General features: G+C 49.4%; 4 protein-coding genes across 4 annotated transcripts; 3 read left to right on the top strand and 1 right to left on the bottom strand.

Moving 5' to 3' along the window:
- Nucleotides 1-5,674: 5,674 nt before the first annotated feature.
- On the top strand, nucleotides 5,675-11,432 carry LOC123105214 (succinate dehydrogenase [ubiquinone] flavoprotein subunit, mitochondrial). The gene is made up of 16 exons (XM_044527237.1): nucleotides 5,675-5,915; nucleotides 6,309-6,461; nucleotides 7,793-7,880; nucleotides 8,000-8,146; nucleotides 8,239-8,379; nucleotides 8,842-8,927; nucleotides 9,010-9,102; nucleotides 9,183-9,246; nucleotides 9,398-9,541; nucleotides 9,644-9,831; nucleotides 9,927-10,101; nucleotides 10,200-10,370; nucleotides 10,529-10,598; nucleotides 10,686-10,806; nucleotides 10,897-10,934; nucleotides 11,021-11,432. Exons 1-16 carry the CDS (start codon nucleotides 5,832-5,834, stop codon nucleotides 11,121-11,123), a joined length of 1,866 nt encoding a protein of 621 aa, XP_044383172.1. The 5' UTR covers nucleotides 5,675-5,831; the 3' UTR covers nucleotides 11,124-11,432.
- A 4,672-nt stretch (nucleotides 11,433-16,104) lies between these two features.
- On the top strand, nucleotides 16,105-17,655 carry LOC123105211 (uncharacterized). The gene has a single exon (XM_044527234.1). The coding sequence runs from the start codon at nucleotides 16,134-16,136 to the stop codon at nucleotides 17,364-17,366; it is 1,233 nt and encodes a 410-aa protein (XP_044383169.1). The 5' UTR covers nucleotides 16,105-16,133; the 3' UTR covers nucleotides 17,367-17,655.
- A 399-nt stretch (nucleotides 17,656-18,054) lies between these two features.
- LOC123105213 (bifunctional L-3-cyanoalanine synthase/cysteine synthase, mitochondrial) lies at nucleotides 18,055-20,757 on the top strand. The gene is made up of 3 exons (XM_044527236.1): nucleotides 18,055-20,061; nucleotides 20,148-20,228; nucleotides 20,340-20,757. Exons 1-3 carry the CDS (start codon nucleotides 19,963-19,965, stop codon nucleotides 20,436-20,438), a joined length of 279 nt encoding a protein of 92 aa, XP_044383171.1. The 5' UTR covers nucleotides 18,055-19,962; the 3' UTR covers nucleotides 20,439-20,757.
- A 281-nt stretch (nucleotides 20,758-21,038) lies between these two features.
- On the bottom strand, nucleotides 21,039-22,822 carry LOC123105212 (mitochondrial inner membrane protease subunit 2). Its single transcript, XM_044527235.1, has 4 exons — nucleotides 22,519-22,822; nucleotides 22,362-22,434; nucleotides 22,070-22,235; nucleotides 21,039-21,544 (listed from the first exon to the last, which is right to left on the bottom strand). Exons 1-4 carry the CDS (start codon nucleotides 22,655-22,657, stop codon nucleotides 21,419-21,421), a joined length of 504 nt encoding a protein of 167 aa, XP_044383170.1. The 5' UTR covers nucleotides 22,658-22,822; the 3' UTR covers nucleotides 21,039-21,418.
- Between the last annotated feature and the right edge of the window lie 506 nt (nucleotides 22,823-23,328).

The following is a 23,328-nucleotide window of genomic DNA, read 5'->3' as shown; positions in this document are numbered from 1 at the left end:
CGCGTGGAACATTCAACATCTCCGGAGGTTCTATCCCTGAGCGAGGCCTAGCACCTAGGAAAGGCCCGGTGCCTGTGAAGAAGGCAAATGCCTGTGAAGCTGCCGTGTTTTGGGAAAGGCCCAGTGCCTGTGAAGAAGGCAAATGCCTGTGAAGCTGTCGTGTTTTGGAAAAGGCCCGGTGCCTGTGAAGAAGGCAAATGCCTGTGAAGCTACCGTGTTTTGGGAAAGGCCCGGTGCCTGTGAAGAAGGCCAATGCCTGTGAAGCTGCCGCATTTAGGGAAAGGCCCGATGCCTGTGAAGAAGGCCAATGCCTGTGAAGCTCGCCGCCCGTGACACTCTCACGTAATAATGAGTGGGGTTGTACATGCCCCGGAGTCTCCGGAGTGCCGTCCTCGGGTCTCGGGGGCTCCCGCCCACACCAAGTGGTAGCACTTAGCTCCGCGCTGGTGAGAAGACGTCAAAGACTAGAATAGGTGCCAGACACGGATTTTCCATTTGCTTTCTGCAGTTGGCTTGTTTATTCCCGTTTGAAGTTTTATTGAAGCTGTTGACGTTTCTGGCTTGAGACTCTTTATCTTTTTCACACGCTTGCCTCGTTTTCTCTCGCACAAGTCTCGCGAGGGAGGTTCGCGGGCGCCCTCGCGAGTGTTTTCTGCCCCGATCATTTGGAGCTTTCCTTTCCGAGTCCTCTGCGGGAGCACCCCTCCCAGTCCGTGCCCCACGGGCATCGCGACACGAGCGCAGGACCTGGGCCGATCGCCCCACAACCGGGACCGAAAGTTACCCCTCCTACTAATCCTTGCAGGGCACGAAGCGCACGGCGGGGCCATGACCTCGGGAGGCGAGGACCACGTCAAGCCTCACCGAGCTAAAATAGTTCTCGCACACGGGTGCACGGCGCGGAAACACAGCGCAGAAACAGCGGAAGCAGCGCGATTGTTAATAGTAGCAGTTCTAACACGCCCCCGTGGGGCCCTATACTACCTTCTATTTTCTGCGCAGGAAAAGAAGGAAAACAAAATGGGCGCGATTTGTCCTGCACCAACCCACAGCGAGGGTTCGAGCTGTTCCCGAGGCTCAGGCGGATCCCTCCTCTCGCTTCACCGGGGCGCGACGGCGGGATGACCCGCTACCTTCACCCAGGCGGGCGCGACGGCGCGGGGGCTGGTCGCGGCCACCGCTGGAGGAGCTGCTGCCTGAGAGGGAGTCGCCGAAGCTCAGCGAACCCCGAGCACCGCCGCTTGTACGCCTGTCACCGTCTTCATCCTGGTCAGTGCCGGGGCTGGGCAGGCGGCCGCAGTCATCGTCTTCGGGGCATCACCCAGCACGGCGACCGTCTTCCCCGAACACCCTCATGTAGAGGGTGGCGTCGCCATCAAACTTGAAGTACAGGGTGCACCGCCAGCCCAGGCAGCGCGCGCGAGCAAACGTTTGCCAGCCGCGGGTCAGGGCCCCATTCCCAGAAACGGAGACCTCCAGCGAAGCCCAGGAGGACCTGCAGCAGCAGCCGTCTGCCTGGAGCCAGAGGCCGCACCGAGCGCTGGCCGGCAGTTCACCTATGAAGAAATGGGGGAGCTGGAGCCGGGTGCTGGTTGGGTCCACCGACTACACGACGAACTCCAGCGGCACCTCCGCAGAGCGAAAGCGTGGCCTAGGGGGGCGCACAGCCATGGCGTGCCCCCCATCGGCAACCGGGCACTCACCACCGCGCAGGGAACCGCCTCCATGGCCGCGGGAAGCCACTACGGGGACCGTAGAATACTTGCGAGGGCGGCCTCGGCCGCGCTTGGTCGGGGGGGAGTCAGGCCCTGCCTGGCGGGCCTTTCCTTTCTCCGCGGCTGAGAATCTCTTTGGAGCCATGGGAACGGCGAGTAGCCAAGAAGAAGAAAAGGGGCAGCAAGAAAGGGATGGGCTGAAGGGGCTCACGCAGCCCCGTACTTATAGCCGGAGAAGGCCAACCACCGAGCACCATGATCGCAGGTAATCATGACCGGTCTCTCTGCATGCTGGGACTTGTCAAGTCGTGCGGCCGCCGAGGCGTCGTGGGGAAGCGCAGACGCCCATGTCCAATCGATCGCCACGCGGCGCCCAAGGCCGCAGACTGTTAGGGCCCGTGGCGCTTCGCGCTTGCCCCTTCGCTTCCCTTCCAGGCCAAGCCCGGGCGCGCCTTGGGCCCGGGGGCTACTGTCGGCGTTCTGGGAATGGGGGTCCCCAGACTTGCCAGCCTGCGGCCTACGGCGTGGCTCAAGTGGGGGCCCAGCGCAGCCCATCTTCATCAGCTCAAGCTCAAGACCCTCGCGAGGGGCCAACCCTCACGGGGCGGACGACAAAAAGCTTCCTCAGAGGCAGCCTCATTAGGCAGGCTCGCGAGGAGGCGGAGAGATCAAGGCAGGGGTACCTTGCGAGGAGCCCGTGACGCAAGCCATGACGATCGAGACCAGGCGGGCGCCAGATGGGCGCCGGCCTGCGCAGTGCCCTTGTTTCCCCTTTGGTGCAAAAGGGGCAAGTAAGCCAAGGCATCGGGCAAAGGTTACCATTTCGGTGCAACGAGACCAAGACCAACAGAGCGGCAGGACGGAGGTCACCGTGGAGCCCAAGACGGCGTCATCACCAGTGCTTTTGGCAGCCTAAGACCACCTTTGGTCAGGATAACTTGTACTAGATGTTCCCCTTCAAAATGGTCAATTGTTGGCGCCCTTCCCGCTCATTATTTGGGGAGAGGCCCAGGGCCTCTATAAATAGAGCTAGCCACCACAGAGTAGGGGGACATCGAGAGATCTGATAGAGCCCTAGCAGAGAGAGAGAGAGAGAGAGAGGGGCGACTGAACTCACCCAAGCAGTTCATCGCACCAGCTCAAGAACACCCCTCGCGAGGCTGTTCTTCCCTTGTACTGTTCATCACCAGCCCCTGAGGCAATCCACCACGCCACACACTGGAGTAGGGTATTACACCACAACGGTGGCCCGAACCAGTATAAACCTCGTGTCCCTTGTGTTGTTCGTTGTTTCTAGCTTAGATCACGCGAGGAGATTGGACGTAGATCGGTAGGGGAGAGATCTCCGCGCGCACCCCAGTGTTCAAACCTCAAGGGTCTGCCGGAACCCGAAATCCGACATGTTCATCCAGCCCCAACCGGCTCGATCGATCGGGGTCCTGTTCATCCAAAGGCAACACCACGGGGTCCTGTTCATCCACCCCCACCGGGAACTGTTCATCCAAATTCCCCCGCAACGCTCACTGTTCATCCAGAGGCAGCATCGATCGGCTTCAGTTAGCAGCAGTAGCGAAGGAATCACTCGATCGGGTTCAGTTAACAGCCATCGATCGATCGCTCGGGTTCAGTAACGCGTAGCCTGCAGTGCAATCGCTCGGGTTCAGTTAGAGCCCAACGCCTTGCACACACACGCGTACGTGTACGAGATAAACGCGCATCGCTTGGTCCCCGACCTCCCACCATAACCGGGAACTCCCCGAAATTTTCCTCGCCATCGCTTCTACCACGGTTTTTTCCGTCATGGGCGGCCCAAAGAATGTCATGCAGCTGCGTCTCCGGCCCGCCCAGGACGAAAAGCCCATTTTCTGTCATGATTTTTTGTCATAGAAGTAGGAGCCCACCACATCTATGATGATACCGGGTTTTGTCACAATTATCTTCATAGAAGTGTCATATGTATGACAGGAATTTTTTTCGTTCAGCCCAAAATGTCACGAATGTGTCTTTTTTTGTAGTGTTGGTTATGCATCACTTGGGAGCCTCCAAGATCTTGTGGAGTTGAACCAAGGAGTTTGTAAGGGTAAGGAGATCGCCTACTTCGTGAAGATCTACCCCGAGCGAGGCTAGTCCTTCGTGGACATAAACCATGGTGGAATAGACAAGGTTGCTTCTTCATAGACCCTTCGTGGGTGGAGTCCTCCGTGGACTCGCGCAGCCGTTACCCTCCATGGTTGAAGTCTCCATCAACGTGGATATACGACATCACCACCTATCAGAACCACGCCAAAAATCACCGTGTCTTCATTGCGTTTGATTTCTTCGATCCCTCCTTTACATTCATATGTAAAGTCTTTACTTTCCGCTGCTCAACTCTTAGACTTGCATGTGTAGGGTGTTACTTGACTTGGTAGAATTGCTAAAACTTGCCTACAACTAAATTAGGAAAATAATAATTTTTTTCGCCAAGTAGTCTAATCACCCCCGTTTAGATATACTTTTGATCCTACACGTTTTGCATGGATGTTCGGAGGACGTTCGTGACCGTGTTATTATGCTAATATGGTGAATTTGGCAGCTGCACAATGACCTGGTTCACGGTAAGGAGGTACCTCCCATTAATATTATTGTGGAGTTCCTTGATAGCTATGTAAAATCCATCGTTCTTGCTGGGACGTACACAATTGAGGAGATAGTTAAAGGAAAGATGCCAGTTATGGAAGCAGGGTACAACCGAAGGTGAGGATCCCAACCCTTGTTCGTCACTGGCCGCCACCTCCGATCGATCAAGTCGCGCTATCTATTGATGGTTCATTTTCTTTGGAGGACGGTGAGGCGGATGCAGGCATGATTCTTTGCCGTCACAATGGTTCCACTACTACAGGAATGCTTAGCAATGACGGGCGCTTAAAGCCCAGTAGTGACATGTATGCAATGCAGGCAATATTAGAGAAGACAACCAAACACGTCCTGGAAGAAAAGAGAGAGGATGCGAGGGCGGAGATATATTCTTATCTGGAGAATTAAAGTAAGGCATGACCTATATGTGCCAAAAATGTTAATCGGCACAAATCCCAACACAAACTGTACAACTCAGATTTTCCAAAGCATATGTGCTCGGAAGCCATTCCGCCGCTCCCATACAAACACTACTAATATAGTGGGTACAAATCACCATGCATGTTCCGGGGCGGGATCTCACGGAGCTACGCCCCGTGGGTGCTCTCGAGCATTTTCCCTACATATTTTTGCATCACACAATAAAATGTCCCCGCAAACAAAAAACTTGGTATGAATTGACACCTCTTTAGTCATGTCACCGAGATGATTCCTTCAGTAAAAATGTTACGAAGAAAAGAGACGCGGAGACGTGTTAAATGTCGCCACACACTCTAGGGTCACACTCATATTTATGGATTCGTTTCTTAAAGCGTAGATAGATGGATGAACCAGGAATATCCCCATGAAGAAAGGAAGAAAGTCAAACAAGGAACAAACATGCGAGAATCATAGGTGCTTGGATATCGTATCGTGTTCGCCCGCCGAGCCACACATGTGACGTGCCAAAAAAAGCTAGGAAACCATTTGCATGCCGTAACACACCCGCATGCCAAACCATCATCAGATATCGCATCAAACTTTTCTAGTGCTATGACTATGAAGCGTGGTGGCTGATTCGTCTGCCTCATCTCATCTGTGGTGTGCCGCAGTTTAGCGTGGCAAACTGAGGATCCAATCCCAATTACGCGGCTTAGTTTCATAACGCGTGAACGAATAACTGTAGGAACGAATAAATGATCCACAGGAAAAGTCACGACAGCTGGGGAAAAGAAAGGAAGAAAAACCCAGCGCCAGCAGTGGCAGGATGGTTAAAAGCGGGGCGACCGCGAGGGCAAACCCGTCCATCCCGCAGCCGCCTGCCTACCCCTAAAAACGCACGGAAGGAAAGGGCCAAGTGGCCACCCCCACCACCCCACCCCACGCCGCGCCGCGCACCGGAGCCGCCTTCCTTCCTTCTCCCTCCCCCCTCCCCCCTCCCTTGTGCTCCTCTCCGCCCCGCCCGCGCTCCACAGCCGAACCCTACACGCGCGCGCGCGAGGGGCCGCCCCGATCTGCGAGATGTGGCGCAGCCGCGTGTCGCGGGGCCTCCGGGAGGCCAAGGCCGCCGCCGCCGCCGCGTCCAGGCGCTTCTCCACCACCTCGGTATCCCCTCGCCTCCTCCCGTCGCCCCGATTCGTCGCATCTAAGGCCTCGCCCGCTTTTTTTTTCTTCCTTCGCTCTTCTGGTGACGTAATGCCTTGATCCGAGGTCGCGATGCGGTCGCCGTGATGGCGATGCCCCCCTCGTCGTGTTTGAAGTGCGGTTTTATTTATATAAAAATGGTTATAATATCTGGGGATAGTTTTGGCGATAGCCTGGTTCAGCTCGACGACTAGAGTAGGATTTAGCGTGATGCCCGTTGGTCGTCGAATCGCAGCACGCGCGCCCAGATCAGACGCTGCTTGATTTGCTCTTTTCGATTTTGTGTGATGAGATTGCGATGGAAATTTTAACGCGCCTCGTTCTGATTGGAGCGTATGGTGTCTGTAATTGCAGTCCTACACGGTGGTGGATCACACCTATGATGCGGTCGTGGTTGGAGCTGGAGGCGCGGGGCTCAGGGCCGCGATTGGGCTCTCGGAGCATGGGTTCAACACTGCCTGCATCACCAAGCTCTTCCCCACGCGGTCGCATACTGTGGCAGCACAGGTAATTGATAGCCTGCTTTTCTATTACCTGTTTTTTTTATCAGACTTCTGCTGTATTCTGTGTGTGATGCAAGGTGCAAACTAGAAGATTTTGTTTATCAGGTTGCCTGCTTAGCTTCCATGGAGCCTCAGTTAGATTTGCTGATGCTGCCACTAGATTTACCATGCGAATAAATTTGCAAAACAGAAAATATTGATTGCGTGTTGTGCATGGGCTTATTGGTCTGTATTTTGAGTGAATGTTATGGTGCTGTACATACGTTGCTCTTTTATGGTACACTCAATTTTTATTACCAATCGAGTTAGATGGTACACATGACAGGACAAATAAATCGAGAGGAGCATCTATCTTTCTTTTGTGGGGCTTTTATTTTGGCTGCAAAGGTCATTGTACTTTCAAGACCAGTACACGGGTCAATTGTGATGGATTATGAAGTATCCATTGGCCCACTAGGAGTTCTATTCGTAGTTTCGTACTATGAAATACTGTATTTGCATTGCACAGATTTTTAGGTGGTGTAGCTGTAGCAGCATGCTTAGAAGAAAAGTTAGCTCGACCTTGAACTATAAGTTGCATTAGTCTATATGCTACTTCCATGGAGGCATCACTTTTACATTCAGAATTTCTCACACAAGCAAGTGTGTTACGGAATTGGAATCAATTGGAAACAACACTTGCATGCCTAGTAGATAAACCTCGATACAATATTTGACACAAGTTTGATCAATTAAAATCTGAATTTGGTTGAAGACTTGAATCGTGCACAATTTTATTTGTACCACTTTGAGGTTGTTATTCTCTGTTTTGGAAATATATCCTGTTTGGGAATTCCATGTTTTTTCTTACTGACCTTTCCTGCTAGACTGAAGTCATGAATCTCTCTGCAATTTACTTGTATTAAAGTATATTCAGAAGTTTGGGATGTTGGACTTGGGACAACTGTGGTATTTGCATGATTATTAACCTTCTAGTTTAACTTAAGACTGATGTCACATGAAGTTTGTTAATTGGATGATCATCTGTAAAACTTTGTGCATTCTTATATTTTCTTTCCAGTAATTTAGTTTATTTTGTCTATCCATTTTTCATAATATTGCTAATTAAAGTTATCTATAGTCTGTACTTTTGATTTTTCTATCATTCGCACTACCAAGGGATCAATATATGAACTCACTGAAGGATGCGGGCAAATTTGTATTAGTCTTGTAGGAGTGCTAAAAGATTCATGGCTTTGCTGTATGTTCTAGATGATGATTTACTGTTCTGCACTGTTGCCTTCTGGGTATGCTCTATGTGTTTTTGTTCTTTGCTATTAACACCTATGAGTGCAGGGAGGTATAAACGCTGCTCTTGGAAACATGAGTGAAGATGACTGGAGGTGGCATATGTATGATACAGTCAAAGGAAGTGATTGGCTCGGTAAGTTTACAGGGAGAAACAGTTTAAGAAATGCATGACAATGTTTCAACAATGTAGCATATTTTTTGTTTGACCCCTGGACTTTGAAGCTTTGACATGATATTCTTATTCATCTCCAGGTGACCAAGATGCTATCCAGTATATGTGTAGAGAAGCACCAAAGGCTGTTATAGAGCTTGAGAACTATGGATTACCATTTTCCAGAACCGAAGATGGAAAAATTTATCAACGTGCTTTTGGGGGCCAAAGCTTAGATTTTGGAAAAGGTAATTTGCCTTCCATCATCAATATGAGGTTGCAAACAGGCAGCTGTCACATATTTTCTTATCTTTTTTTTCTGTGTCTAATTAATCTTCAGGTGGTCAGGCCTATCGATGCGCATGTGCTGCTGACAGAACAGGGCATGCTATGCTACACACACTTTATGGTCAAGCGATGAAGCACAATACTCAGTTTTTTGTTGAATATTTTGCGCTGGACCTTATCATGGACAAAGAAGGTACGTATTTGTTTGTCGTGTTCTGGTACCATCCAAGACCCAGGATATGTATCCCTCTGCTAGATTTGCCTACTTTTATGTGGTAGTAATTTTGATGTAGACATACTGAAGAAAAATAGTCTTTGATTGTTGCCTTTAGCATTAACTTTCTTTGCTTTCTATTGGACTTGATGCAGATATTTGTTGGATCTTATTTTTCCTTGGTTTTTAATTGCTTTGCTTGTTCAGTTGCTGTAGATATTTTCTACAGGCATCAGGTCATTAATGCGTTGTCTTTTTAGTGCCGCTAAGATTGTCTTGTGTATCCGATCTTGTTATAATGTTGACAAGATCTGTTACATGATAGTTAAAACCTACTGGCTAATCAGCCCTTTCAGTGGATATAATTAGGTCTATAAATAGTGCTTGCTTTCTGCACCGCATGTTTAGGCCACTGCTGATTAATGTATACTTATTTTCCAGGCACCTGTCAGGGGATAATTGCACTAAACATGGAGGATGGTACCCTTCATCGTTTCCGTTCAACAAATACTATTTTAGCAACTGGAGTAAGAATCTCTGTCTTAACTTCTAACTGTCATTTTCTGTTTACTGCCTGTCTTATCCCTGCCTTGTTTTATACCTCAACAGGGTTATGGCAGAGCTTACTTCTCTGCTACTTCAGCTCACACATGTACTGGTGATGGCAATGCTATGGTTGCACGTGCTGGGTTACCCCTTCAGGTCAGTCTTTCTGAACTAAATCTAACTGATTTAGCTACTTCTCAAGATGATATGGTTATATCTATCTGTTGAATTTGCAGGATCTTGAGTTTGTGCAGTTCCATCCTACAGGCATTTATGGTGCTGGATGCCTTATAACTGAAGGTTTTACATAACTAAAACTTTTTTTTAATCCTACTGTAGTCACATGTGTATTAACTCTAGCTTTTGCATGGCACATTTCTACAGTCAGTATTGAAATATCAGGCAATCAACCAAATTTTCTCACATTACTATGCCATCATTCAATTTTCAGGTTCCCGGGGCGAAGGTGGTATTCTTAGGAACAGCGAAGGTGAGAGGTTCATGGAACGATATGCCCCTACCGCCAAAGATCTTGCATCTCGTGATGTTGTTTCAAGATCTATGACTATGGAAATTAGAGAAGGACGTGGTGTAGGTATGTTTCAGTTCTCTTGTTTTATGCAATTATGCTTTAGGCGGTGATCTGGTGTTGTTGGTTGTTCTGACATCACTTGCTGTTTCTATCTTTTAACCTCAGGACCAATGAAGGACCATCTCTACCTGCACCTTAACCATCTTCCTCCAGAAGTTCTAAAGGAAAGGCTTCCTGGTATATCTGAGACTGCTGCTATTTTTGCTGGTGTTGATGTCACCAAAGAGCCTATTCCTGTTTTGCCGACTGTGCATTATAATATGGGTGGTATCCCGACAAATTATCATGGGCAGGTATGCTTTGAATATGCAGTATGGCTGCTATTATGGAACTCTCTTATAATTATATGCCTATGTTGTAACCAATGTCCTGCTGTTTTGCACATTAGGTGGTGGATATCAAGGGTGATAACCCAGACACAATTATTCCTGGTCTGATGGCTGCTGGGGAGGCAGCTTGTGCATCTGTTCATGGTGCAAACCGTCTTGGTGCAAATTCACTTCTTGACATTGTTGTCTTTGGGAGGGCTTGCGCAAACAGGGTTGCTGAGATTTCCAAGCCAGGCAAGTTCATGTCTTGTTGACTAGTATTTTGTTAGTTGTTTTACTACTCTTAGGCTCTTAGCTTATTCTCGCTCCATGGTGCACCATATTTATTATAGGAGAGACACAGAAACCTCTTGAAAAAGACGCAGGGGAGAAGACCATCGCTTGGTTGGACAAGCTGAGAAATGCAAATGGATCACTGCCTACTTCGAAGATCCGCCTCAATATGCAACGTATTATGCAAAATAATGCTGCAGTTTTCCGCACACAGGAAACTCTAACAGAAGGTATGCATACATCATTTGTCTTGTTCTTCACTGTAAGTTATCTTGAGGCCATCTAGCAGTAGGTGGTGAACATGTTAGATAGATACAGTAGACTCCAGCACTAAAGTATATGAAAGGTTGTATACTGATGGCTTTTCTCTGGTCTTTGAACTTATCAGGTTGCGAGCTGATTAGTGAAGCACAGAAAAGTTTCCATGATGTCAAGCTCAGTGACAGAAGTCTCATATGGTAAGAGTCTCATTAAATGGTGTTATCTTCAGCTTATTTTCAATATTTCTGCTAATTGGGCATAATAATTGTCATTTGTTTCTGCAGGAATTCGGACTTGATAGAGACCATAGAATTAGAAAATCTTCTAATAAACGCATGCATAACCATGCATTCAGCTGAGGCTCGCCAAGAGAGCAGAGGAGCTCATGCTCGCGAAGATTTCAAGGTATGCTGCTCTTCTGATCACTTGTGCTCTCTTGTGTGTGCACCACAGGTTTCTTTTTTGTAACAATATATTTCCTCTCTTTCATCGCAGACAAGAGATGACGACAAGTGGATGAAGCACTCGCTAGGGTTAGTGTCTTCTCTTTAGTACTCTCTCCGTAAAGAAATACTTTGCAATTTCACATATCAAGAATCTGACAATATCTTTCATGTAGGTACTGGGAGGACGAAAAGGTTAGACTAGAATACAGGCCAGTTCACATGAACACCTTGGATGACGAAGTCGAGACTTTCCCGCCGAAGGCACGTGTTTACTAATCCTGGCAAGGCTGTCAACGTTTCGGTTGTTTGATAAGGGGTATAGCTCACAGCGCGGTGTCTTCCGAGTAGAAATAAATTTGCAGGGACCCTCCATTCTCTCAAAGCTTCAGAACTGTAATATAATCGGGAATTGCCGATATACTTTCCCTGACCAGTGTAAACTTGTTGCAAGCTTCTGATGATTCTATTTCGGTCCTGTATCACCCTTTGGTTGGTAGGAATAAAGACGCATACCAAGTTTTGAAGGTGTTTGAATCTGTAAATAACCTTTGGTGTGAGCTGTGAACACAATGGTTCTTTTGTTTATTGTGGCTTCTCTTGAGCTTTAAACTGCTGTTTTTTTCTGTCCTAGACACACCAAATGCAACTTTTGTAATTCGCAACTTTTATCAGGGCTTCATGTTAATCCAGTTATTACAGTTGCTGGTAACGTGATTTGGAGCTGGATCTATCTTCTTCCAACTTCCGATTGTTGGTGCATTGCTGAAGATTCGTTCAACTTTATGCGAGCGGCACACATTGCATTGTGGAATGAGAATATTAGATGTAAAAGCAACTGGTCGCAACAGTTCGACTTTTCCACGAAAAGCATCTAAACTTGGAATGAGGAACTTGTGTAGCTGAGCGAGTGGATATCTTGCTTCTCAAAACTAGCAATAAAAAAAAATCCATCTGTTCCAACCTTCAACGATGAAATCCAGTCTGTAGTATGAAGCCAAATACACATTTGTAAAGTACCCGGCCTTACGGATAAGAAATTTCCATCCAGCCATGAAAGGGCCGTGACCATTCTGATTCCAAGCCATACAAGTGCTTGATGCTCAACAGTATTTAGTTTCAAAAGAGTAGCTGGGAATAAGTGAACAAAAATATGCTTCAAATGTTTTTTCCCTTTTTACAATAAGTACTAGAACCTCTACGAATTTTCCTAGGGTTTGGTTAGGCCAACTCCACCGCGCGACCCTATCCTGTCCGGCCCTGTCCGTTTGGGGTAAAAGGGACAAAAAAGGCGGCCCAGCGCGCGGGAGCAAACGGACTTTTGTCCGCTTCGACCCATTCCCGGCCCAAACTTGCGCCGGTTTTGGGGTGAAACGGACACCACGCGGACGGGCGGGACGCGCGCGCTTGTCCTCCCCTGGCCCGCCTGTCGGGGACACTAGCAGTCCCTCCGTGTTGGGGAACGTTGCAGAAAACAAAAATTTTCCTACGGTTTCACCAAGATCCATCTATGAGTTCATCTAGCAATGAGTGATTGGATTGCATCTACATACCTTTGTAGATCACGCGCGGAAGCATTCAAAGAACGGTGATGAGGAAGTCGTACTCGACGTGATCCAAATTACCGGAGATCTTAGCGCCGAACGGACGGCACCTCCGCGTTCAACACACGTACGGTCAGTGTAACGTCTCCTTCTTCTTGATCCAACAAGGGGGAAGGAGAGGTTGAGGAAGATGGCTCCAGCAGCAGCACGACGGCGTGGTGGTGATGGAGCTGCAGTACTCCGGTAGGGCTTCGCCAAGCTCTATGGAGAAGGAGGAGGTGTTGGAGAGGGAGAGGGAGGCACCAAAGGCGTGGGTGAGATGTCCTCCCTCCCCCCCCCACTATATATAGGGGGCCTAGGGGGGGCGCCGGCCCTAGGAGATCCAATCTCCTAGGAGGGCGGCGGCCAAGGGGGTGGAGTGCCCCCCAAGGCAAGTGGGGAGCCCCCCCCACCCTAGTGTTTCAACCCTAGGCGCAAGGGGTGGGCCTTGGAGGGCACACCAGCCCACTAAGGGCTGGTTCCCCTCCCCACTTCAGCCCATGGGGCCCTCCGGGATAGGTGGCCCCACCCGGTGGACCCCCGGGACCCTTCCGATGGTCCCGGTACAATACCGGTGACCCCGAAACTTGTCCCGATGGCCGAAATAGCACTTCCTATATATAATTCTTTACCTCCGGACCATTTCGGAACTCCTCGTGATATCCGGGATCTCATTCGGGACTCCGAACAACATTCGGGTTACTGCATATACATATCCCTACAACCCTAGCGTCACCGAACCTTAAGTGTGTAGACCCTACGGGTTCGGGAGACATGTAAACATGACCGAGACGGCTCTCCGGTCAATAACCAACAGCAGGATCTGGATACCCATGTCAACTCCCACATGCTCCTCGATGATCTCATCAGATGAACCACGATGTCGAGGATTCAAGCAACCCCGTATACAATTCTCTTTGTCAATCGGTATGTTACTTGCCCGAGATTCGATCGTCGGTATCCCAATACCTCGTTCAATCTCATTTACCGGCAAGTCACTTTACTCGTAGCGTAATGCATGATCCCGTGACCAGACACTTGGTCACTTTGAGCTCATAATGATGATGCATTACCGAGTGGGTCCAGTGATACCTCTCCGTCATACGGAGTGACAAATCCCAGTCTTGATCCGTGTCAACCCAACAGACACTTTCGGAGATACCCGTAGTATACCTTTATAGTCACCCAGTTACGTTGTGACGTTTGGTACACCTAAAGCACTCCTACGGCATCCGGGAGTTACACGATCTCATGGTCTAAGGAAAGGATACTTGACATTGGAAAAACTCTAGCAAACGAACTATACGATCTTGTGCTATGTTTAGGATTGGGTCTTGTCCATCACATCATTCTCCTAACGATGTGATCTCGTTATCAATGACATCCAATGTCCATAGTCAGGAAACCATGACTATTTGTTGATCAACGAGCTAGTCAACTAGAGGCTTACTAGGGACATGTTGGTGTCTATTATTCACACATGTATTACGATTTCCGGATAACACAATTATAGCATGAATAAAGACAATCATCATGAACAAGGAAATATAATAATAATGCTTTTATTATTGCCTCTAGGGCATATTTCCAACACTCCGCTCCCAACGCTTCACCCTCTCTCCCCGCCCCGCCCCCCCGCCGGCGCCGCCGCTATTCTCCGGCCGCCTCCTCACCGCGCAGCCCCCCCCGCCGTCCATACCAAACCACGTCTCGACATGGCCGCCACCACGCCCGCGCTTCCGCCGTAGTTTTGGTCGTCGATCGGAGGAGGTTTGGCCGTGGCCATCCTTGCTGGTGGCAGAGTCGGACACGACTGCCGGCGACGTACCACGGCGGCCGAGGCAGATTTCAACGAGAGCTCCAGAGCGGCCTGTAGCTGGCCGGCAACCACCCTGCTGCGTCGAGGTGATCATCGCGGCCTCTTCGCCACCACGACCGCAAGGTGTTCGACCTTTTGCCAACAAAGGTATGGACAGTGGAGACGAGTTTTTCTTCCATCACTTCCTTTGTTCATCGGACGATTCATCGTCGGATGATGACGATCTTGTGGTGGCTGCACTGGTCGTTCACGACCATATTCAACGGCAGCTTCCTCGGTACAGGGGGTCAGTATGAGTGAGACAACATGTCTGATGTCAATGTACAAGTTTTGCCAGGCTGTGATCGAGGTCTTTGGGCCAGAGTACTTGAGGCAGCCAACTGCCGCTGATACAGAGAGATTGTTGGCGACCAACGCAGCTAGAGGATTTCCAGGTATGCTTGGCAGCATAGATTGTATGCACTGGGAGTGGAAGAACTGTCCATTTGCTTGGCAGGGCCAGTACAAGGGGCATGTTAACGGGTGCACTGTCATATTAGAAGCGGTGGCATCACAAGATTTTTGGATATGGCATTCTTTCTTCGGCATGACAGGTTCTCACAATGATATCAACGTGCTGCAGCGTTCTCCAGTCTTCGCGAGGCTTGCAGAAGGCCACTCCCCACCTGTCAACTTTGAGATCAACGGCCACCATTACAACAAGGGATACTATCTAGCAGATGGTATATATCCTCAGTGGTCAACTTTTGTGAAGACAATCTCGAAACCCCAAGGTGAGAAGAGAAAGAGATTTGCCCAAATGCAAGAGAGTGTTAGAAAGGATGTGGAACGTGCTTTTGGTGTGCTTCAATCCCGGTGGGGTATCGTTCGAAACCCTGCACTGTCATGGGATGAAGGGAAGCTTTGGGAGGTGATGACTGCTTGTGTGATCATGCACAACATGATCGTCGAGGACGAGCGGGATGAGAGTATCTTCGACCAAGGATTTGATTACCAAGGTGAAAATATTGAGCCCCTGCACCAAGACCCGGCCACATTTGAACAGTTTGCCCAATTCCACCGTGAGATGCGTGATTGGCACACTCATGTGAATCTTCAAAATGACTTGGTCGAGCACGTGTGGGATCACATTGGCAACCAATAGATGTATTTCTCCATTTTATGTTCAGTCAAGACAATTTCGATTTGGTTGTAAAACTATTTTATTAAAGACAATTTTAATTGGGTTGTAAAACTATTTTAATTTTCAGACAAATATTTAGGTTTGAAAATAGTTTTAATGCAAATTTGGGCATTTTTTGGCCCCGACGGACAGGATGGGGCAAAAAGATGCGGCCGCGCGCTGGGCGCTAGGCCATCGCATCCCAGGACAGGCCCGGACACAACCCTAAATCCCTACCCAAAGGGACAAAAACAGGACAAAACAGACGTCCGTTTGGGATCGCACGTTGGAGTTGGCCTTACTTTCTGGCCCAAGTTCCGTGATGCAGCAGCAAGAGGGGTCCGTGATGGATGCAGCAGGGAAGCATCGGGACGTCCTGCACGCCATTCCTTGTCCTTTTTCAGAAGAGAAAAAAAAAGTCAGCTCGCTGTGGTGATCCGCCACACACACACGCGAAAAGAAAGAGAGAGAGAGAGAGAAAAGTCGTCACTCTAACAAACTGGCTCACAGGCCTTGCACGTGGCAGGAGAGGGTGACGTGACGTACCTGACCTAGCCCGTCACGGAAGGCCCTAAACTTAGCCCGAAGACGGGGGAGGCCTGCCCCGCGCCGCCGCTCACTCTCACTCCAACCAACGCCCCTCCACCCACCCACACCCCCAGAAAAAAAAAAGTCAATTCATTCACTCACTGCGCTAACCCCGCTCCTCCCCGATCCACCCCCCAATGGACCCCGGCGCCGCGCCCCCTCCCCCCTCCCCCCCCGGATCCGCCGACGCCGCCGACTGCGACGCCACCCTCCCGGTCGACCTGCTCCTCGAGATCGCGGCCCGCTCCGACGCCGTCTCCGTCGTGCGCTGCGCGGCCGCCGCCAAGCCGCTGCGCCGCGCCATCCTCGACCGGGGCTTCCGCCGCCTGCTGGCCCAGCGCGCCACCGCCACCTCCGGCTACGACCCGTCCCTCCTCCGCGGGGTCTCCTACAAGGTCGAGGACAGCGACGCCGACCGTCCCGCACGCGTCGTGCAGCCCGTGCCCCCCGACGAGCCCTCCGTGCTCCGCTTCAACGAGAGCCTCGCCTTCGAGCCCGTCGCCTCCCGCGACGGCCTCGTCGTGCTCCGCCGCCTCCGCCCCAGGCCCCTCTTCGGGCAGTCCATCGAAGAGGGGCCCCCCGGCAGCGTGCTCCGCGTCTGCCACAGCTTCACCGGCGCCGTCTCCGTCCTCCCCTCCGTCTCCATCCGCGACTACCGCAAGCACGCGCTGCTCTCCGTCGACGACAACGGCCGCGCCTTCGAGCTGCTCGTCGCCGACGAGCGCCTGCGCATCCAGATTTACTCCTCCCGGGAGGGCCGCTGGGGCCCCGTCCGCGCCGCGCTCCCCCGCCGCCAGTCCAGGCCGTTCCACGACTCCTACCCCCTCGTCATCGGCCGCACCGTCCACTGGCTCTGCAACCCGGAGCCGCTGCCGCCCGGCCGCCACCTGTCTGGCCCGGAGCCGTACATCGTCGCCGTGGACGTCGACACCATGGAGGCCACCGTGATTGATCTGCCGCGGGGCTGCACCAGCAGAATGACGGCCTCTATGAGCCACCGGGGCCTCCTCCTGGCCGCTTCCGTGGACGGGAGGCTCAAGGTTGTGGTCTCGGAGACCCAGGTTATATCAATGTGGACCATGTTACCCCCCGTCGAGGGGGAGCCGAGCTCGCCGCCGAGATGGATCCGGCAGGTGCTCATAGACAAGCAGGACTGGGGCGTGCACAGCTCAGTTCAGTTCGAGGGATTCGGGCTCAGGAGTGGCACTGTCATCTTATACGTAGGCAGAGTTGGGCTCATTCGGCTCAACCTTGCCACAAAAGAGGCGGTCGTCGTCTACCACCGCAGCGATACGGCATACATCTCGCAGGTTTGCCTGCACGAGATTGATTTGTCCTCTCTGCTCCAGACCATGAAGCCTCTGAGCTAGCTGCTTAGTATGGATCAGTTTTGGAAATGTTCTTCAGTCAAGTTCTTGTTCTACTGCTTTATTTGCTTAGAGCAGCTGTTTTAGCTCTAAGCAGTCCTGCTCCTTGGCCAATACTAGTTGTAAAAGGAATCGAGTCACTCCTAAGTTAAGTTTGTTAAGTCTTGTCGTTTCCTGTTATGCTGTTAGTGTTTGCCGGCAATCTGTCGTTCATCCTGTAAAATAACGGATTGTATGGTTCATTATGTACTTTAGCCAGTTGTCAAAGGTGAAATAAGATCTGTTTGCCTTACTGATTCGATGCCCACTCCGCCACTACAGCCTCGGCTGCTAGAATTTGTGCCGGAAAGTATATGTGCTACTGAAGCTGATGGTGCTCCCATCGAAATTATCAATGCTGAAATTTCCGGTATGACCCAGAGAGATGTCTGGTTCATCATAGAAGCAAGAGGTTAGCTACTGAGCTCAATATGTTCTTTCAATCTGATTGTGTTCTTACTGCTGAGCTGCCATGGTCTGACAAATCGTGTTTTTCATGGTCCATTTTTTTATCATTTTTGTTGGTGTACTGATCATTATAGTTTTGCACAAAACAACTCCCGTTCCATTCAGACGAAGTTATTGTTGAAATTGTCATTTACCTGCTGCATGCAGAAACTAGGGGAAACGATTAAATTACAGTTGTGATATTTCTGTGACATTATAGATTCTGCATATATAAAATTTATCTATACATGTTAAAAATACAGAATTACATCACTATGTTTTGAGTTCCAGTTCCAGTTAGTGACACTATTTCTTGAGAACCATTTACTTCTAGTTGCAAGGAAATAAAACAGATGGTGGTGTGCACTTCTTTTTACTTTGTACTAGTATAGCTGAATAAATTCTACAAACAGTTGAAATGTTAAATACATAATGCAATGTATATTTTTCGGAGAAACTTACATTATATGTTCAAGTGCACTGGCTCGTCAGTCTTGAATGTTCATGTTATCATGCACTAGAGATGGTTGAAGTTACAGACACGTGTTTGCTAAATTACGGAGTGTCTGGTCCTTGTACAGCTCGGAAAGCGTGCAGCAGGCAGTCAACTCAGGAACCATGAGGAGTATGTTGCCACTTGTAATTACCTGTAGATAAATATATTGGCATGGTGCACACTAAAGCTTTCAGTGCTAATTCCCATCCAGTATTGTTTCGTGCAAACTTTAGTGTTTGTAGCAAATTAGCATTTGTCCAATTGTTGCAAATGTGATTTTGAGAATTGCAGAACATTTGTCGCTGCTAGCCGAACATTGACGTAAGGAATAACTGCTGTCTGGCACCTATTGCCATTTGGCTGATGTCTGGTGTTTCCCTTGAGCAGTTGGGCATAGGGGCAGACACATTTTGTACCAGCAAGTGATACCAATCTTCTAACCATCTATATCTGGCAAATTATGCCTTTCTGAACAAATCATTTTTCTACAGCACAAGTCTTATCTGCTCTATCTGTGAATATCTTTATAAATTTTCTTCTTTTCTCTCTTTATGGAATGGTTCGGTTTCATGCCAACAACACTGTTCGGTAAGAGATGGAGGGGCACTGATTTGTTGACGGATGGCATGGCCCATTGGCAGTGTTCAGATTACAATCCTGCTTGGTGGGTAAGTCTAGCCTGGCCCCAGAGATATGTTCTTAGCCACTGTATTTAACTTGCACATATCTTGGGCTCATTCCTCTTGTCAACTTTTATATTTCCCCTGCAAGGATCCTGTGAAGTTGCAACTCTCGTCTGGAACCACCGAGAGCTGCCTGTCACATGTCCCTTTGCTGCCTCTTGTGCTGAACTCGCTGGAGCCGGAGGAGGAGGTTAAAGGTTTGGGAGGTTCCGCTTCTGTCATGCCGCCGCCTGCTGGATTCGAGCTTCCGTCTCCCCAGGCCACCGGCATGCCCGACGACGTGCTCCTCGCACTGCAGCCATGCCAGCCAAGCGCGCATGCCCGGTCTCGGATGGCCCGTGCGCCCAAGCGTGCGACGAGGAGACCAGAGCACTGCCGGCCCTCCCGGTGCGATGAAGGAGGCCCGCGTGGTGCTCCACCGGAGAAATACCTTTTCCGATGCGTGCGTGCACCACATTAATTTGGATTCGCTGCTCCGGGCTATGAAGCCATTTCCGTTAGCCTAGCTGCTTCTTAGTGACTCTTTTTTTTTATGTAATCCCCGATTGTATTCGTGGGGCACTCTCTTTTGATCAAATAAAGTCAAGAGCAATCTGGTTTACTGTTCTCTTGAATATGAGGAGGATCGGCATATTGATCAGATGAGGAGCCAAACCTCACCTGATCAATAAAGTCAAGTGGCCAATCCCTCATATTTCTCTTGAATATGATACCACCGGCCCGGAGATACGGGCTTGGGCAGGTTGACATCTTCGTCATCGGGATCGGCAGTGGCGGTACTGTCAGCGGCGTCGGCAAGTACCTCAAGGAGAAGAATCCCAATGCGAAGATTTATGAGTTGAACCTGCCCAAGCAAATATTCTGAATGGTGGCAAGCCAGGTAGCCTATCGGGCTTTCTGTAAATGATGTACTCTTCTTTTAGTTTCTATAGTCATGCTGCTAACTGCTGCAGGGCCTCACCGGATCACTGGAAATGGAGTGGGATTCAAGCCAGACATTTTGGACATGGACATAATGGAGAAGGTTCTTGAGGTAAGGAATCAAATCAAACTGGACTTATGTTCTTTTCATAGAATAGATTATATAGTTCTTACTGAATCCACACATGTAATTGACAGGTGAAAGGTGAGGATGCCGTCAAGATGGTGCAACAACTGGCGCTGCAAAAACAAATCTACTGCTCCCTTACAAAAGGACATGTATGGTTAGGAAGAATCAAGATGAAGAAGAGACTCCTGATGCGATTATTGGCTAATGTTAAACTCCACAGATTACATTGAACTGTTGCTGAACTTGTGGAATTTTCGCAGGTGGGGATATCATCAGGAGCCAACAGATTGAACTTGCAAAGAGGCCCGAAAACAGAGGGAAGCTCATCGTGGCACGACATTACATACCCATATCTATGAAATTCATACAAAAATATGTTAAAGATGGAGAAGTTTCAGAAACTGACTCGCCTGTTGTTTCAGACTGTTCATCCGAGCGCGGGAGAGCAATACTTATCGTCGGCGCTGTTCGAAGGTCTGAGGAAGGAGGCTGAGGCTATGCAGCCAGTGCCGGTGGACTAAAGCTTTTGAGTTATATAACGCATACAGAATAAATCCACTGGCAATTCTTCAGTTTGTTCCTTCATCCATGTGGACCTCGTGTAAGCAAAAGTTGAAATGGTTGGAAAAGAAGGACCGTACCTCTCTGGAGATCTATGATGTACATATGTTTGAGTTGTGGGGATCATGGGTCAAGTGATACTATGTGCATCGATTTTTGCCAATGTAGAACAACCTTTGTTCTGTCAGTGTGCCCGGCGCCGACATGGCTTCTCGGGCCGCCTCAGCAGGTACAGTGGCGGCGATCATTGCCTCTTCTTCTTCTTCCTGTGTGCAGAGGCAGATACAGTGGCGGCGATTGACATCGAGGGGGGCGGAGGAGCACCCAGAAAATTTGAACAGAGGGAGAAAGAGGGTATGTGGGTTTCAGAGGAAGCAGAGGGTGTAACGCCACCTGCATATATGGACGTACCAAATCCAGCCGAAGTTTCAAATTCAAGAGGATTTTGGCAACATATATATATAGTAGTCATTTGAAATGTCTAGAAGGACAAATATTTAGGAACGGAGGGAGTATACATTATACACGTCAATGCATCATCACCATCCACCCAAAATTTGCCTGCAGCTACTGCCTAGCCTAGCAGGCTCCTCCTACCAAAGCTTCTGCTTGCCCTTCCCTTATACAGCCGATAGGTAATGTTACAGAAGAAAGTCTCTATTGCTCTGCTACATCTGGAACGCGCAATGTCTGTTCATGTTACATTTGTTATTACATGATGAATCAATCTTCTGTGAGGACGAACAAAACTGCGGGACAAAGCGGCCGCCAAGGGAGGCTAGAGATTGCGCTGTGGCATGACCCTTCCCCTTCCTTCCGACGGCACCCTCTTGTCGACGCGGCCCATCTTGCTAGGCGGCCACACCACGTGCGTCACCCTCCCCTGCACCAGACCAAGCGGCACCTGCAGACAACACAAGAATTAACATGTTCATCATTGCCAGGACTATGCAAAGGTAGATTGCATGATAGCAGTATCAATAATAGCACCAAGAAAAGTGCAAAGCCCCCTTCCCACTGCTTAGTTCGATTAGGCGCTTATTTAATGGAGCTAAGCAATATGGGTTCAATTTAGCACAATACAAACTGCAGCTAGATCAAACCGGAAGATATAAACAGAGTAATACAATGATGCATAACAGGTAAGGTGGCAGTGCAAGATAGGAACACTCGAGAACAAAGGAGCGGCTTCATGCTGGCTCGGTTTCATCTTTAGGCTGCTTTCATGTTTAAGCCTGAAGTGTAATGGATGTTATGTTATTTGGGTTTCACAGAAATAAAGTGGGTCGAAGCTTAAGCCCCTTTCATCCAAAACCGAGAGGGATTCGACCTGTTGGTGAACTGATACTTGATTGCAGTTTTGTCTATCAAGATGGCGCGAAAGAATTAGGTGAAAATTTCCAAGGGGGCAGTAGAATTTGTTTCTTACAGGGCCGTAGGCTCTCGAGTCCCGGCTGACGCCGCCGTTGTCCCCTTCGACCCAGCAGTGGCCCTCCGGTATCTTCCGGACCTCCTCCTTGTCGGGGAGGCTGACCCAGTCGCCGGGCAGCCCAATCAGCCTCTTGATCGTCTTCCTCTGGTGGTCCACCGGCGACCTGCACACACGCACACACAGCAGCAACCATCAAGATTCAGTATCTATTTGGAGCAGCACCCACCCATGGAAAGCTGGATTCAGGAACCACCCAGGCAACCCGGACGGGAATCGGCAGGTTTCTTACGCCAAGACGACGACCTCGCCGCGGGAGTAGTCGTAGAGGGGACTCCGCTTCACCAGCGCGTACTCGCGTCCATCTGGTCACTCCGGCGTGCGGCGGTCAGAAATCGGTGAGGAATCCGGTCTGGTAGTGGGCTGTGTGTGTGTGGATGGGGGATTACCTGCGCTGCCCTCAAAGGTGGGGCGCATGGAGTCGCCGTGGACGGCCGCGAACGAGAAGTAGCGGTCGGAGATGGTGAGGCCGATGAGGGAGCCGCCGATGCAGGCCTTCACCACCGGCCTCAGCGCCGCCCACGCCATGCCCGGAGCTCGCCCTCCCTCCCTCGCACGCCGCTGGGACGCGACTGCTCGCCGTCAAGAGCGAGGAGGCGACGGCGACGGCGGCGGCGGGTCGGAGCGGCGAGGAGTACGGGGAGTAGTATTCTTCAGCAAGGAAAAGAAAACCCCCCTCCTTTGTTTCCTGTCTTTTCCTTTATTTATTGGGTATATCTAGGACACATCTAGATGCGACATAATTATATCACATCTAAGCTGATATCTACTTTATTTGTGGTCTTTTTTTATCCTGTTTATTTTTTTGTTTTTTGTTGATGCATTATATATACAGTTTGTCTAATTCACATCTAGATGTTTTTTAATGATGTCACATCTAACCTCCTAAAAATAACTACGCAGCAACAAGAAATAAAAAAAAGTTGGGAAAAAAATAGACCACAAACATAGTGCTTATCAGGTTAGATGTGACATAACTATGTCACATTTAGATGCGTCCTAAACAGACCCTTATATATATATATATATATATATATATATATATATATATATATATATATATATATATATATATATATATATTTGTGGGAGCTTAGATGTGACATCCTTAAAAAACATCTAGATGTGAATTAGACAAACTATTATTTATTTATTTACCAAGTTTCTTACAACTGTTTCGTGTAGAACAATTTGTTTTT

Source organism: Triticum aestivum, chromosome 5A (assembly GCF_018294505.1).
Source record: "Triticum aestivum cultivar Chinese Spring chromosome 5A, IWGSC CS RefSeq v2.1, whole genome shotgun sequence".
NCBI lineage: Eukaryota > Viridiplantae > Streptophyta > Magnoliopsida > Poales > Poaceae > Triticum > Triticum aestivum.
Note: the sequence above shows the minus strand (reverse complement) of the source record. Positions and strands in the feature narration are given on the sequence as shown.